At 40.8% G+C, this 15,631-nt stretch overlaps 1 protein-coding gene across 6 annotated transcripts in view; it reads left to right on the top strand.

The window, feature by feature from the left end:
- The window catches only part of LOC126091870 (parathyroid hormone/parathyroid hormone-related peptide receptor-like), a 509,713-nt gene extending 495,179 nt beyond the window's left edge, over nucleotides 1-14,534 (top strand). For all 6 annotated transcript variants that reach the window (XM_049907163.1, XM_049907181.1, XM_049907197.1 and 3 more), the window contains one exon: nucleotides 13,148-14,534. In XM_049907163.1, coding sequence (XP_049763120.1) covers nucleotides 13,148-13,246 — 99 coding nt within the window. In that variant the 3' untranslated portion in view covers nucleotides 13,247-14,534. The remainder of the gene's footprint in view (nucleotides 1-13,147) is intronic.
- Nucleotides 14,535-15,631: the final 1,097 nt, after the last annotated feature.

Here is a 15,631-nt window from a genome sequence, read left to right as displayed (position 1 = left end):
AAATGATAGACATATCGCTGAATTGTTTCAGTTGTGCATTTTGTGCCTTGTGTTTTGGTGGGTTTCTGTAATATCTTTCCTGTTGGCAGCAGATAAACTCAGTAAATGTATTTATTGTCTTTTTCACACTATTTGCTTGGAATATACATATCAGTGGACATATTTATAGACAAAACTCTTTCAAATTCGTGTAGTGGTTTTCCCTTATGGCCGGTTTGTGTAGACAACTTCACTTGTGCCTTTTGTTCATATTTTTGCCAAAATTTTTACATATCTATATTTTAATCGGTGCTGTAATCTTATTTTATTTCACTTGATTTGATAAGAGCGGAAAACACTATAAATAAATAGTTTTTTTGTGACGAATGCCTTTCTTCTTCTCTTTATATTTCACCCAGTTGAAGTCTGCCTTACAAAAGCATGGTAACAAAGCGAACAGCTATATCCAGCATAGCCGTTAGACATAATTATTTGCAATCAGGGACACGTTTTAGGCTCATCCTATTTTGTGAATATTTTCTCGATCTGTTGCCTAAGTAGGTGGATAGGTTGGATTTAATGATGTAATTTCAGATCGTCCACCACAAAGGTGGCATTAGCCGAATGAGATACAATTAGATTTGTGTTCAACATGCCACATTTAGTTCTTGGAGCAGACATATTCTCAAACTCACAGAATTTGTTACATAAATTGTAGAATCTTATTTCGTCTCTGACAAATTTCTGCGAACGTCACTTTATAGACGTTGTATTACCCTCTGACGTTGACAAGACTAATACAAATCCTTAAGTTCAGCTACTGACATCAGTGTGTTCGATTCGATGAGCTGTAAGGGTAAAATCTTCTAAACATTTCACAAAACTTACGACAGGGTCCAGAAATCTGTCACCCAAGTATTGAAGACACAGAAAATCAGAGACGAATGATACTCAGTCACGCGTGGCTACTCCAAGCAGCTCGAAAACTATGAGATTACTGCTCATACGACAACCACGATTTAAGTTCTCAGAGTATTCGAAGAACTGGTCATTTCTATGCAGAGTGCAAATTTTAACGCAACCGGAGTGAAGCCTTCTGTAGATATACTGAAAGCACCTCTTGTGAATCTTAAGAACAAGGAAGTATTTGATATGCTATTTGAGAAAGTCTAAGATCATTCTAAGAAATCAGAGACCCATATGCGTCACGGTAATAAAGAGAAAAAAAGGAAAAACAGCGAGACTGAACACAAAGAAACATCGTCGGTGCCAGTGATTGTTTCGTGAACGAAGCCGTAGGAAAAGTGTGTTTGAGATACTTGACCTTTTTGAGACGGATCTGATGCAGCTCTCCACGCTACTCTACTCTGTGCAAGGCACCCCATCTCCGAATAACTACTAAAAATTACATCCTTCTGAATCTGCTTACTGTATTCGTCTTTTGGTCTCCCTCTGCGGTTTATACCCCACACACTTACCTCCAGAACTAAACTGGTGATCCCCTGTCTCAGAATTTATTCTATGAATCGATCTTTTCCGCTAATCAGTTTGTGCTACAAATTTCTTTTCTCCCCACTTATATTCAGCACCTCCTCATTAGTGATCAAAGGATCAAAAGCGACAGTCCCTTCCTTATAAGCTACTTGTTTACGTCCTCCCAAATATATTCAGTAGGCTTAATGCTGGGAACCATTAATGGGGAACCATTACGGCTGGTGCGAAACTTATTCCTAAACGTAGTAGAGCAAAAAAACTCAAAGCTATTCTCGTGACTATTGTGATTATGAAAGTTCCAGTATCGTTAGCATTGCCTAAGAAGTTATTCACCGTCTAGCGACAACATACAACTTGCCTCAGATCAACAATGGTACAGTCGATACTCTCCCAGCTGTTAGTCTTTCACGTTCATCAGAGTGGGCTGGGAAAATGCATCTTGCGTAAGTCATGAAAGAATTTGTTTCTCGAACTGTGCAATGGAAACCAACGTTGGGAAGCGGGATGTAAAGTTTTTGGAATCCAAAACAAAACAAGACAAATGCCTTCTCCATTTTCTAAGAATTTTGATTTTCTATTTTTCATTAAGATGCAACGCTCAGTATTTCTAAAACAGAATAAAGGATCAACCATGGCCGATTGTTATTATGCTCTAGAGTAGATGTAAACCACTCTTTGTTACTGGTTTCAGAGAAAATAAAAGTAGTGTTTTCCCAGCCGTGTTATGTCGTTTTCAGACTTGCGGAACGAGGTTGTTTCTAAGAGCAGGGATATAAAATTGGGCCTATATTTAATGATTTTAATGGTAATTAACTGTTTCTCTTTGTAGAACTACATAGCAACGACTGCCTAACACCTTCCCACACTGTGAATGTACGTATTTGCTTAAAGATTTTCCGGAAGATGTCTGTCTAATTCACGTAACACGAAATCAGTGCACAGGTTTGTTTGACCGTCGCCCAACAATCAGTGAAGAGTTGGTACGATGCTGCAGCCAATGTTTTGGGTCACATAGCTTCATAGCCTAGTTTCTGTCAAACTCTAATAGTCCCATAATCCTACAGATCGGTACCTGTATCTTCATCCATGAATTTACTAGACACGTCGACTTCTCCGTAGCGGTCCTCAGCGTATTCACTCGAAAATACCCACTCTCTTTTCTGTGGAGTCCCGTGTACAATGTGTTTAAATTATTTGTTTTTTTTAACCCTCTTGTACGCCTTCCAACGTCCATTAATATTTCGATAGCTTCACAGTTTTCTTGCAGCCATTTCCCTTCAGCTTGCTAGTACATCCTATTGATTTCATTTCTAAGCCAATAATAGTGATTCGATTTCGAACGGAGAAAGACGCGGTTTCTTATCGATAGGAACTAAAAAAATGGTTCAAATGGCTCTGAGCACTATGGGACTCAACTGCTGAGGTCATTAGTCCCCTAGAACTTAGAACTAGTTAAACCTAATTAACCTAAGGACATCACAAACATCCATGCCCGAGGCAGGATTCGAACCTGCGACCGTAGCGGTCTTGCGGTTCCAGACTGCAGCGCCTTTAACCGCACGGCCACTTCGGCCGGCCTAGGAACTTAAACACTGAACTTGTATTGAATGAGTGATTATCTGATTAACCCAGACAGAAGTTCCCAACTAAGTTCGGTATGGGTCACGCCGTTATACCCAAATCATCAAAGATGACCCCGTTTCAGAATGGGAGGACAGCGGACAGAATAGAGAAGCAATAACAGCACTCACCGTCTACCACCTAACATCGTTTCCCCTCTTGGGCAACCACAAACGCAGTAGGTTGAAATACTCTTCTGAAGGTAAGCAATAGGTCCGCCCACTACTCAAAGAAAATACTAGGTAATAAGTGAGTTACAGTTTTGTCTACAGTTCACCACCCAAAACATTCGTCATAAGAAAAAATAGAGTTGATACAATTTCAGCTATATCCTGTCCTGCACCTGTAGTACACAGCAGTAATGAGAGCTGCAGACTCGTTCGTCCAGCGGAGAGAAAGATATACTATTGGTAGTAGGTCACTCTAGTGGAGGCATCGTTTTCCTTATTTCCTTTTGGACATTGCAATAGCAGGCTGTTCCCTCATATGGCAGTGTAATGATGGACAAAAATGTTACCAACTTTATGAGTTAAATTACCTTTAGCACGAAATCGCATAGCTTTATCTAACATAGTTTCTTAAACATAAATTTCGTAATCAGGGGAATGCCAGCACGCACATCATTTCAAATTCACTCGACTCCTCCGCAGACTACCGACTATCTGTCACGACAAGCTCTCGCAACCAGCAACAACAGTCAAACTCTATTGAAAACATTGTCAGCAGGTAGCAGTTACTATGGAATGATATGATCGGCTAAACCAGCGATAGCTGCATTATAGACCCTGCATTGAAGCGGACCGATATGTTTGCGATCAAATGTTACAAAGAATGACGAACGTATTGTCATGCGAGGATACAGAACCATCACAAATCAATGGATCTCAAAAAAGAAAAAAATTTCTCCTGCAAATTTATTGCGATGTAACTCGACAATATGAAATTAATAAGTCAAGAAGGGCCCTGGCGGATAGGAAAGACAGAATAGGTAAAGTTAAATACAAACACATTAACTATTTACAGTTTATGAATATCACCACATGGAAAAATTATTTTAAAACATCAGTTAATACGGCGTTACTGAAAAAATTTCTCCTACAATTTTCAGGAATATATTGGTGGAAAAGACAGAAAATACAGAAGATGTCCTCGTAAAGAACACTAGTGATTAAGATGAAGTACACTATTAGTTAGTTGGCACTCTGTGCATAATCTCTAACTGCTCTGCAGAAAAGACAAATGTTGACTTTTACTTTTAAGAAGGATAGTTAGTAAAATAACGATTCTCGTATATTAACTAATGAACTTTTAACTGTGTTTTTGTGCTCTTCTGTCCGAAGACGGATATGATGCAGCTCTCCATGCTACTCTATCCTGTGCAAGCCACCTCATCTCCAAAGAACTACTAAAAACTACATCCTTATGGTTCTGCTTACTGCATTCGTCTTTTCGTCTCCCTCTACGATTTTTACCCCTCACACTTATCTCCAGAACTAAATTGGTGATCCCCTGTCTCATGATTTATCCTGTCAATCGATCTTTTCTTCTAATTAGGTTGTGCTACAAATTTCTTTTCTCCCCAGTTATATTGAGGACCACCTCATTAGATACGCAATCTACCCATCTAATCTTCAGAATTCTACTGTCGCAGTACATTTCAAAAACTTCTATTCTCTTATTGTCTGAATGTTTCATGTTTCACTTCCATACATGTGTATACTCCATACAAACACATTCACAAAATATTTCCTTACACTGAAACCTATTTTCGATGTTAACAAATTCCTCATCCTCAAAAACGCTTTTCTTGCATTGCTAATCTACATTTTATATCCTCTCTACTTCGGCCATTATCAGATATTTTGCTATCCAAATGGAAAAACTCATCTACTATTTTAAGTGTCTCCTTTCCTAATGAAATTCCCTCAGCATCACCTGATTTAAATCCACTACAGTCCGTTATCCCTATTTCGGTTTTATTTATTTCAATCTCATATCCTCCTTCCAAGATACTGTCCATTTCGTTTAACTGTTCTTCCTAGTTCTTTCGGGCCTGAACAACAGAGGACTGACGTATTAGAACATGCATTGATACTATAAAATAGTGCATTGATAATCGCTAGGCAGTAGTTGAAATCTATATTTACCAAACAAAACCTGCAAGAAAAAGACGACTTATAGCTGTGCTATATCATTTGAAATTTGTGGTAGCACGAGGGGCGTTCAGTAAGTAATACAACACTTTTTTTCTGTGAGTATGCTGCTTTTATTCATGTTTCCAATAGTCCGTGTTATTCCGCACTCATTTGGATACAAAACCAGTTTTTCAACATGAAATGAAATGTCGTGTGGCTAGGGCCTCCCGTCGGGTAGACCGTTCGCCTGGTGCAAGTCTATAGTGTTGACGCCACTTCGGCGACTTGTGTTGATGAAGATGATATGATGCTGATTAGGACAACTCAACACCCAATCCCACAGCGGAGTAAATCTCCGACCCAGCCGGGAATCGAACCTGGACCCCTTGGAATGACATTCCGTCGCCGTCACGTGGACCACACAGCTACCGTGGCGTTCAATGTGACGATCCTACACCACCTTAGTGTGAGTATATGCCCTCAGGGTACCATTCTGCTGGTCGACATTGGAGCCAACGTTTTCCTACATAGATTCCTTTCCCATCATCGATTTTCTGTTACCTTCGACTGCATCCTCCAATGGGCCAAACGGATGGAATTTCGAAGGTGCGAGATCCGGGCTGTAGGGTGGATGAGGAAGAACACTCCAAGGAAGTATTGTGAGCTCCACCGGTTGCGCTGACTTGTGAGAGGCCTTGTGCTGTCATGGAGACGGATTTGTTTGTTTGCGTTTTTGTGGTGACGAACACGCTGAAGTCGTATGTCCAATTTCCTGAGGACAGCACAATACACTTCGCGGTTGACCGTTGTACCATGCGAGAGGACATCAAACAGAAAAACCCCTTCAAAATCCCAGAAGACACCCATTGAGGGTGCGGCTTTGAACTTTTTCTACTTAGGAAATGCGGTGCGACGCCACTCCATGAATAGCCGTTTCGAAATGATGAGTCCGTGTTTCATAGCCTGTGACGATGTTTCACCCAAGATTGTCACCACCAGCCTTCGCTGTTCTTTAAGTTCTTCTGTTAGGCAGTGAGGGACCCAACGGGCACAGGTCTTTGAATATCCCATCTGGTGGACGATCGTGTCAGCACTACCAACGGAGACGTACAGCAGCGTGTGGTTTCATTGTGATCCATCGATCCGTCCGAATGAGACTGTCCACACATTCCAACACCGCAAGAGCCACAGCTGTATGCGGCCAGCACGCGCAGGGGGTCAGGCAGGTTTGTGTGGCCTTGTTGCGGTATAACCGACGCCTCGCTCAACGACTCACCGTGATTTTTCTTCGTTGCCAGATCTTAGTAGATGTTTTGCAAGCACCTACGAATATCTGAGATACTCTGGTTTTCTGCTAAAAGAAACTCAATGATAGCTTTCTGCTTGGAACGCCCCTCCGTCACAGGTGCCTTTTTGAATCCTATGTACATCACCCCCATCACCGAAATTTCATGAAATTACAGGGACTGAAGCGGGAGGACATACAGTGTCATCCGTCGAGTGGTGATTTTTGTCCCTTTTCAAATGATACAAGTTGTCGACTGTGCTGACGACCCAATGAAGTGTGTAACACGTATCCTGTAAGTGGTAAGTGGTACAGTTCAGGCCGGAGTTGGGTCTGTTATGTTTTGGTGCTGTTTAACGCACAACCTGGAGAGAGAAGCAACTGAAAGAGCTGAAAGCAAATACATCACAAGTCTAGATGGAATCCCAATTCGACTCCCCTACATTAACCGCTTACTTGGCTTAAAATTTTCGGGAATCACTAGTCCAACACAAAGTGCCAACCGAATGGAGAAAATCGCAGCTGACGCCTGTTTATAAGGAAGGTAAAAGAACAGATCCGTATAATTACAGAGCAATACTCTTAACGTTGGTTGGCTGTAGGATTCTTTAAAACATTCTGAGTTCGAATATAATATATTTCCTTTTGGAAAGAAAAGATTCTATCTACAAATCAGCACGTACTTAGAAAGAATGTCTCGTCTGGAACTCAGTTTACCCTCTTCTCACATGATATCTTACAGACCATGGATGGAGGGTAACAGGCAGATTCCATGTTCCTAGATTCCTGGAAAGCCTTTGACAAGGTGCTCCACTGCAGACTGTAGACAAAGATCCGAGTATACGGATTAGGTTTCCAGATACGTGGGTGGCTCGAATAATTTTTAAGTAATGGAACAAATTACATTGTGCTCATCAGAAACAAGGGTGTCATCAGGACTGCCTCTGGGAATATGATTGCTCTTATTCTGTACATAAGCAAACAATCTGGTGGACATGGTGAACAGCAATTTATTGCTATTTGCTGAATTCGCAGTGGTGTACTGGAAGGTGTCGTCGAGAGACCGTAAGAGGGTACAAGATAACTCAGACAGAAATTCTAGTTGGTGTGATGAATGACACCTTTCTCTGAACGTAGGAAAATGTCAGTTAATGGAGATGAGTAGGGAAAACTAACCTGTAATGTTGGAATACATCAGTAGTGTGCTTCTTGACACAGTAACATCGATGAAATATCTATGCGTGAAATGAATGAGCACGATAGTTAGGTAATAGGGAAGGCTAATGCTCGACTTCGATTTGCTGGGAGATTTTTGGGAAAATGTAGCTGGTATGCAAGAGAGACGAAGCATAGAACGCTAGAGCGACCATTTCTTGAGTACTGCTCGAGTGTCTGGGATGACCACCAGGTTGGATTAAAGGAAGACATCGAAGCAGTTCACAGGCATGCTGCTAGATTTTTGTTACCGATGGGTATTATCGACTATTGCGGAGATGCTTCGTGATCTCAAATGGGAATACCTGGAGGGAAGACGATGTCCTCTCCGCGATGCATTGTTGCGGGAAATTAGAGAAACTGTAGAACTATTTCACGGTCAACAATGTTTCGCGAAAGGACCACGAACACAGGATGAGAGAAATTAGGGCTCTTACGGATACTCTATACACAGCCGTTTTTCTCTCTCTCGTTTTGCGAGTGGAACAGAAACGGGTACCCTCCACCACGCAGGTATGGTGGCTTGCAGGGTATGTGTCCAGATATACATGTAAATGACTTGGGCCCACTTGTTCAGGATGTCGTGAACGTTAACCAGATTCTTTATTTCAGCACTTTCTGTGATCTACGTGATGAGGATGCTGTAGACCCTCCCAAGTCCTTGTTTTACCACAACACAATGCTACGCTACAAACGTGCATTCTCAGAAATGTCTTCCGCAAATTAAGGCAGATGTTTGATAGTAGCAGACTTTCCTTATCCAGGAATGCCCTTTCTACCTGTTCTTGTCTGTTTTTTACGTCCTGTTCGCTTTGTCAATCATGGCTTATTAGGCTGCCTAAGTAGCAGAATTGCTTAACTTCGTCTACTCAGCAGTCCCCAATTCTGACGTAAATTTCTCGCTGTTCTCATTTGTGCTATTTCTCATTACTTTCATCTTTCTTCGATTAACACTTAAATCACATTCTGTACTCATTAGGCTGTTGATTCCATTCAGCTCCTGTTATCCTTCATTTTCACTGAGAATAGCAATGTTATCACGAATCTTATAACTGATATCTTTTCAAACTGATTTTATTTCCACTCTTGAAACTTTCTTTTATATCTGTCATTGCTTCGTCAATGTATACATTGAACAGTGACAGTGGGAGACTACATCCCTGTCTTACAACCTCTTTAATCCGAGCACTTCGTTCTTCATCTTCCAGTATTATTATACCCCCTTGGTTCTTGTACATATTGTACATTGCACGTTTTTCCTTGTAGCATAATTTCGACCATTTTGCACCATTTTACATTGCCGAAAGCTTTTTTCAGGTCGACAGGTCCTATGAACGTGTCCTGATCGTCTTAGACGTACTAAATAGGAAATTGTCTGGTTTCATATGAACGAAATAAAAATCTAAGTAGCACTTAGAATATTACAAGAAGACATAGTACACGGTGAAGCAGATTAAGTACCTATGTGTTCCATTATCATATTAAGTGAATCTGAAAGAAAGCATCACATGAGTTTAGGCAGGGACGTTTGCTTGCCTGTATTTACCGGCTGAACTGAAAGAAGTGTAACGCTTCTGCAGTTTTGAAACAGCATCACAGGAGACTGTTAGGATAAGTTTACACACCCTGTTTTCGACATTCGCCGTGAAACGTTTGTAATTTCTCCATTGGAAATCTCACATGTGTCAAAATGCAAATATAAGGTGTTATGTCGTGTACCGGGGTAAATATGCATGTTTCCCCAATATGTTCACTATTACCTTCCGCCGTGTAGGGTACGCTGTCTTGCATACTACGTTATGTTAGATGCCATTATTTGTCTACTATTCACTTTCCCCCATAGCTCATGTCCCTCTAGAATTTTCCCCCGTTTATTCCAGTAGTTAACGAGTGTTTTACGTAATAAGAAGAACAATAGTTATAGTCCGATTAAAATTACTTGATAATTGACACTTCACACGTTCGAACCGGTTTCTTCCAATCAGACCACTCAAAGTCACTCACAAACCGTTCACTGTTGCCAAACTGTTACGACGCTTGGTCAGCTCAATGCCAATTCCTTGTTCGGCATTTTTTGTTAAGGTTTTTGGATCCCAAATCATGGGTGTGGCACTTTCTTTTCGTATATTTCTCAAACATGATAACCACACCTACACCAACACCCACAACCGGCCGGAGTGGCCGAGCGGTTCTAGGCGCTTCAGTCTGGAACCGCGCGACCGCTACGGTTGCAGGTTTGAATCCTGCCTCGGGCATGGATGTGCGTGTCGTCCTTAGGTTGGTGACGTTTAAGTAGTTCTAAGTTCTAGTGGACTGATGACCTGAGATGTTAAGTCCCACAGAGCTCAGAGGCATTTTTGAATTCCTCCCCCCCACACACAGATGCTAATGAAATTAATGAAATATACACGTTTCGTACACAGCACTAACGAACAATTACTGGATACTTCTGCACAAGAAGCCATTTAGCGTGACATATACAGAGACTGGCTTACGTTAAATAAAGTTTCGCACGACTTTGCTTAAGGCGAATTTTTGAAGGCTGCAATTCATCCTTGCAATTGGGTCACGAAAATCATAAATAAAACTATTTAATCCAACGTTGTGGCGTAGCCGAATGGTTTGCGTGTAAACGTGACGTGTAGAAGGTCGTCAACTTAAGCGACGTTTAAAATTTCTAAATCTAATCAAAAGAGTTTGATTCTTATGTTTATTCACTTGATTATCGTAATTGTAACTTTTTATTTCTAATTATTTGCCGCGTTATTTTCATCATTTTATTCTCTCCTCGTCTGGGACCAAGTGTCAACAAAGACTGCTCATCGATACATAACGCGGCAGCTCGTGTGGCCTGCGTTAGAATAACTTCAGATAAACAATGAGAGCGAGAAATTGTAGTGTGCTTTTAGCGATGAAAGTGAGCATTTTCTGTGTTGAGTTTGCTCGTACAAGTTAACTTTAATCATAGTAAACAAAGAAATCTTGATTTTAGTTTTCCCGCAGATTGTTGGCCGCCGTTTCCTCGAATACATTGAGCATAATGAGACTGTGGTTAGCTGAGGACATGAGGCTTACAAAACGCGTCATCTGCCGCAGTTCAGTCGTTGGTCACTTAAAACCAGCTATCGACACACCACCTTGTATTTCCTACATGCCACATGGCGGCCGCTTCGAACACTGTCCCTCGTTACACATTAACGGCATTTGTGAAGTGACTCGACCTGTTTCTACGTCACCTATTACAGAGCGGTAGCCGGAAGCCGATGTGGCAACATTGTAGCGACAAGTGACAGACGTCACAAGTATAAAGTAATATTAAATAGACTATAGTAACTAACAATTAGTTAGAGAGCATCACAACTATTTGAAATTGCAGATGAATAAAAATGTTGGTGTTGTGCAGGGTGTTTCAGAATGACGTTTTAAAAATTTGCGGTCAGCTTCCTAACGTTACAACAAGGAAAAATATGCAGTAAACATGAGCTCTAAAACGCATATCTTAAAAGGTATGAGCACTTGTTCATTCTCGATACTACGAAACGTATCTCTTGTGCTGCAGACTCTGTTTTCCATATTTTGAGAGGAGGTGGTGTGGGCCAAAACAGAACAAAATGCACAGTAAACATCTCTAAAGTGCCAGGTGGTTATAATTAAACTTTCCCTATCTAACAAATTATAACACGGAAATTTATTACCGTACGAGTACCAAACTTGGTAGCATCACTGTCCAGAATATGGGGAGCATGATTTCCGTGCGTCACAGCGCCACCGTCTTGTTACAACTAGGGACAACAGGTGCCGTGATCAGTCACCGTGATTCGTAGTCTCACATAACCTGACCAGTCGCAGTGCTCTTGTTGACGTGTCAACATGAGCTTGGACAAAAGGAGCAGGGCATTACTGGTGAAGCTGTATTATCAAGACGACAGTAATGCTGCAGCTGCTCTTCGAGAATATCGCCGGCTGAAAGGATTACGGAAGGGTCATCTTTCTCCACCAGCTGTGCGGAACATGATGGAGAAGTTCGAATCAACTGGAGAAGTGGGCGTCTCTCCGGGAAGAGGCCGACGACCTGTTGTACCACATGTGGTTGATGAAATAGCTGTCGTTATAGCAGAAAACGCTGCCCGAAATTACCGGATGTCAGGCAGTGCGCGTACGGGTCACACGACAGTTGAACGTGCTGTGGTCCACTGTACGGAAGATGCTTCGATCCATTTTCAAATGGTATCCGTACAAGATCCATATCGTACAGCACGTTATACCACAGGACGTACAACGACGTGTTGACTTCGCTCTTCACATTCTCGCAAGGACTGAAATTGTCGAGAGCTGGCCCTGGACCATCCTATGGAGAGGTGAAGCTCATTTTTCTCTGACGGGTGAGGGGAACACACAGAATTGCCGAGTGTGGGGATCTTCACCTCCAGTCACTGTGCGTGACGTTCCTCTGTATGGAGAATGTGTCAACGTATGGTGTGGCTTCACGGCTACTTTCATCACTGACCCATTTTTTTTGCTTTTTGATAACGTTGGCGATCAAGGTGGAAAGACGTGCAATGTGACTGGCCAGCGTTACTGCAACATACATCGCCAGCACGTCATACCCTCCCAACAGGAGAGAGATGCTTTGAGCACAGACGTTTTCATGCGAGGTGGGGCCCCACAGCACATCGCTCGTGAAGTTCACCTGCTTCTTCGAAACCCGTCTGGAAACGATCGAATTATCAACCGATCGTTTTCAGGTGCTTGGCCGGCACGATCATCTGATCTCATCCACTGTGGGGCTACCTCGAGGACAGGGTTTACCAGGAGGAAATTCACACATGTGCTGATCTGAAGCGCAGCATACCAAGAAAGGTAGCGAGCATATCTATGGGCAGGCTTCGTTCTGCTGTGCAGAATGCAGTCATGCACTTTCAAACTCTTCTGGACACTGATGGGCACCATATTGAGCCCCTTTTGTAGCAGTAATGGTGTGACGCACCGTAGCAGCACATTAAAAGTGTTTCAGTTGAATTTATTCTGCAGCGTTTCTCTTCCACATGTCCTTGACATTAATGCTAGCAAGTTTGGTACTCGTACAGTAAATATTTTCCATGTTATAAGTGTTACATACGTAAAGTTTAATTATAACCACTCGGTATTATGCACATGTTCAGTAGAAGTGTGTTTCACAGTATCGAGGATGAACAAATGCTGAGAACTCTTAAGGTATGCATTTTAGAGTCCATGTTTACTGGATATTTTTTCCTTGTTTTGATATAAGGAACCTGTCACCAAATTTTTAAAACGTCATTTTGAAACATCCTATTTTACTGTTCATAATTTTTTTAAATGTCTCACCATCTATAGTTCACATAAATATTTTTAGACATAGGCTGAATAAATGGTAATAATTGTTTTACTTAATTTTCAGTTGTCGGATGCAAAATCCCACTCGTGTCAAGACCACCGCCAGTTGAAGTCAGACTTCAGTGTAGCAGATGCTGCAATTGAAATGAAGACCATGAACTAAATAATGATACAGCGAAGGAAAGAGGTGTACTTGCATAAACCCTTTTGGAAGACAACACATGGAAAATCTAATTTCGAGATTATTGTTCCTCCAATGACAAAACAAGACTGATTCGCCGTCTTTGGTCAATGTGATATTAGTTCCTCTGAAAATTATTACTTTTTAATCAAGTAGGTTCTGTAGAATGATTTAAAGGTTTTTTATAAGTGGTATAAATGCTGTTGATTTGAGAACGATAAGTACAAAATGTAAATCGTGCTTAAGATTGCCTAAATGGACTTAATCATGTAAGAATATGTGAATTGTGTCACTGATAGTATGTAGTGTTTTAAATGCCCGAACAGAACATGTCCATGACGATAAATTTTCCCTGTCAAACTCAGTAAGAGATTAACTTTAATCTAAGTGTTCCTCATGATTTTATGAAGTTCTAGACGTCACAATCATTATGAATGAGTGGTTTTTGTTTGTCAGTATAAAAGAAGTCGGTTTAGTAATTAAGGCAGAATTATGTGTGAAACGCATTGAACGCAAAATTTGTGACTGTAGCATAGTGAACGGGAAATGTCAGCCAAACTAATTCTTTTCCTGTGCAGGAATTCAGTGGATCGCCTATTTATCCTCAGAATCGTCATGAGATTACTATGATTTATACTCTATGAGTAATAATTTGTCTTGGCTGCTGAACAGATTTTGTGCTTATAAAGGGTAACTCAACGACTCTACTTTTAGATAATGGATGTTCCCATCTGTCTGCAAAATAAGAAGGCTTGAAACGAAACCAAACAATATCAAAAGAACATTCCAGTAAATTTCTGAGTAAGAGGGTAGTATCACTTTATTTCCATATTATAAAATTACCAAGAAATAGTAGGACGTGCAGCATCTTGTAAGCAGGTTACTTTGCATACACTTCGTTGTTGCAAATTTTCATATGAACTGACGTAATGCTCCTGTGATGTTCCCGACCTTCGTAGTTTAAGTAGTTTGAAATTACTGAAACAAAAATGTGAAATCTCTTTGTCGTCTACCCTGTAATGTAATTGACTGTCACACAGCTGTATCTGGATATATGGAAGGACATTTGATCCAAATAATATGTTATCTGTGTCAGTGGATCACCAATTCGTTTTGTGCGTTCGAAAGACTTGTTGTCATCGAAACACCTTATTTTGCTACTTCAAATAATATTCAAAAATACAAGGGGGTAGGAACCTTGTAAGCACCATTGCAGCACGCATAATGTACTCTGTTAAATGTTCAAAATGTTTTTATGTTAATAAAATGTTTGTATATACATTAATAAATTTCTTGTTTTTAACTAATGTAAGTTCTGCATTTTTGTTTCTCCAGAGATAAATTTTTTTTGTGAAATTACTTTTCAGAGAAATATTTTTCTGTTTCCTCTTGATGTTAAACACTTATTTCTTAGCGCCGAAACTAATATTTGCTAAAATTTGACTCCACAGCGTTGTTAAATTATACGAAGGAGATAATTCTCGTTTTCGGACGTAACTCTGTTGAAGACAATTGATCGACGTAGACGTAAATATCAGTACTAGAACACAGTACTTCATCCCAAAATGAGTAAAGGAGAATATAAGACACAATTGTCGGATGATTTAATTTCCAGGAAAGACCATGTTCAATGTGTTAACATCTTTGTGTGCACTGTATGAACGCAATACACTTCGTGATACGATTGGTGATTTGTTGACGTTTAAAGCCTTCGACATGACTGTTATATAGGTTGTTTTTCAGATCCAAGACTACGATCGAGTACTAACAGAATACGAGCACGATAACAACGTCTATGTTGAAATTGACAATAGCAACATACATTGAAAAAAAATATAACTATAACCAGGAATGACAAATACCAAATAATTTTTCTACAATTCGCCTTTAAATGTCAGCATCATCACGGAACTCGACGCTATGCGCTTACTACTCAAACCGTAACGTTAGGAATATGTTACTAGAGAGGAGAAAAGATGTGGCAGTTATCCCTTGTGCCACTGACTACGCATATTTCTGATTGCTGACATTACATAATAAACACAGTAGATTGCCTTACGGAGGAATAGTTGAACATGACATGCAAGTGTGTTTTACCTTATTTAAGATTTATTGGTGTAAATCGCATTGTAATCTGACCTTTGGATAGAGAGATATTAAAATTTATATTGAGTGCTGGTGTTGGCATTCGCAGCGTCGCGAGACGGCAGAATGTAACCTTTGTGCACAGCGGGTAGCTGAGGGCCGGGTAACGTGCAACTCATTCAGGCGACGGCTCGGAGCGAGGTGTCTGAGGTTTTTGTGTCTTGGCAGAAGTATAAGACGGGACAAATCTGAAGGTGAGACACAATTTGTGGGAGCTGACAC

This window comes from Schistocerca cancellata, chromosome 1 (assembly GCF_023864275.1).
Source record: "Schistocerca cancellata isolate TAMUIC-IGC-003103 chromosome 1, iqSchCanc2.1, whole genome shotgun sequence".
NCBI lineage: Eukaryota > Metazoa > Arthropoda > Insecta > Orthoptera > Acrididae > Schistocerca > Schistocerca cancellata.
This window is presented reverse-complemented; position numbering and strand designations above follow the sequence as displayed.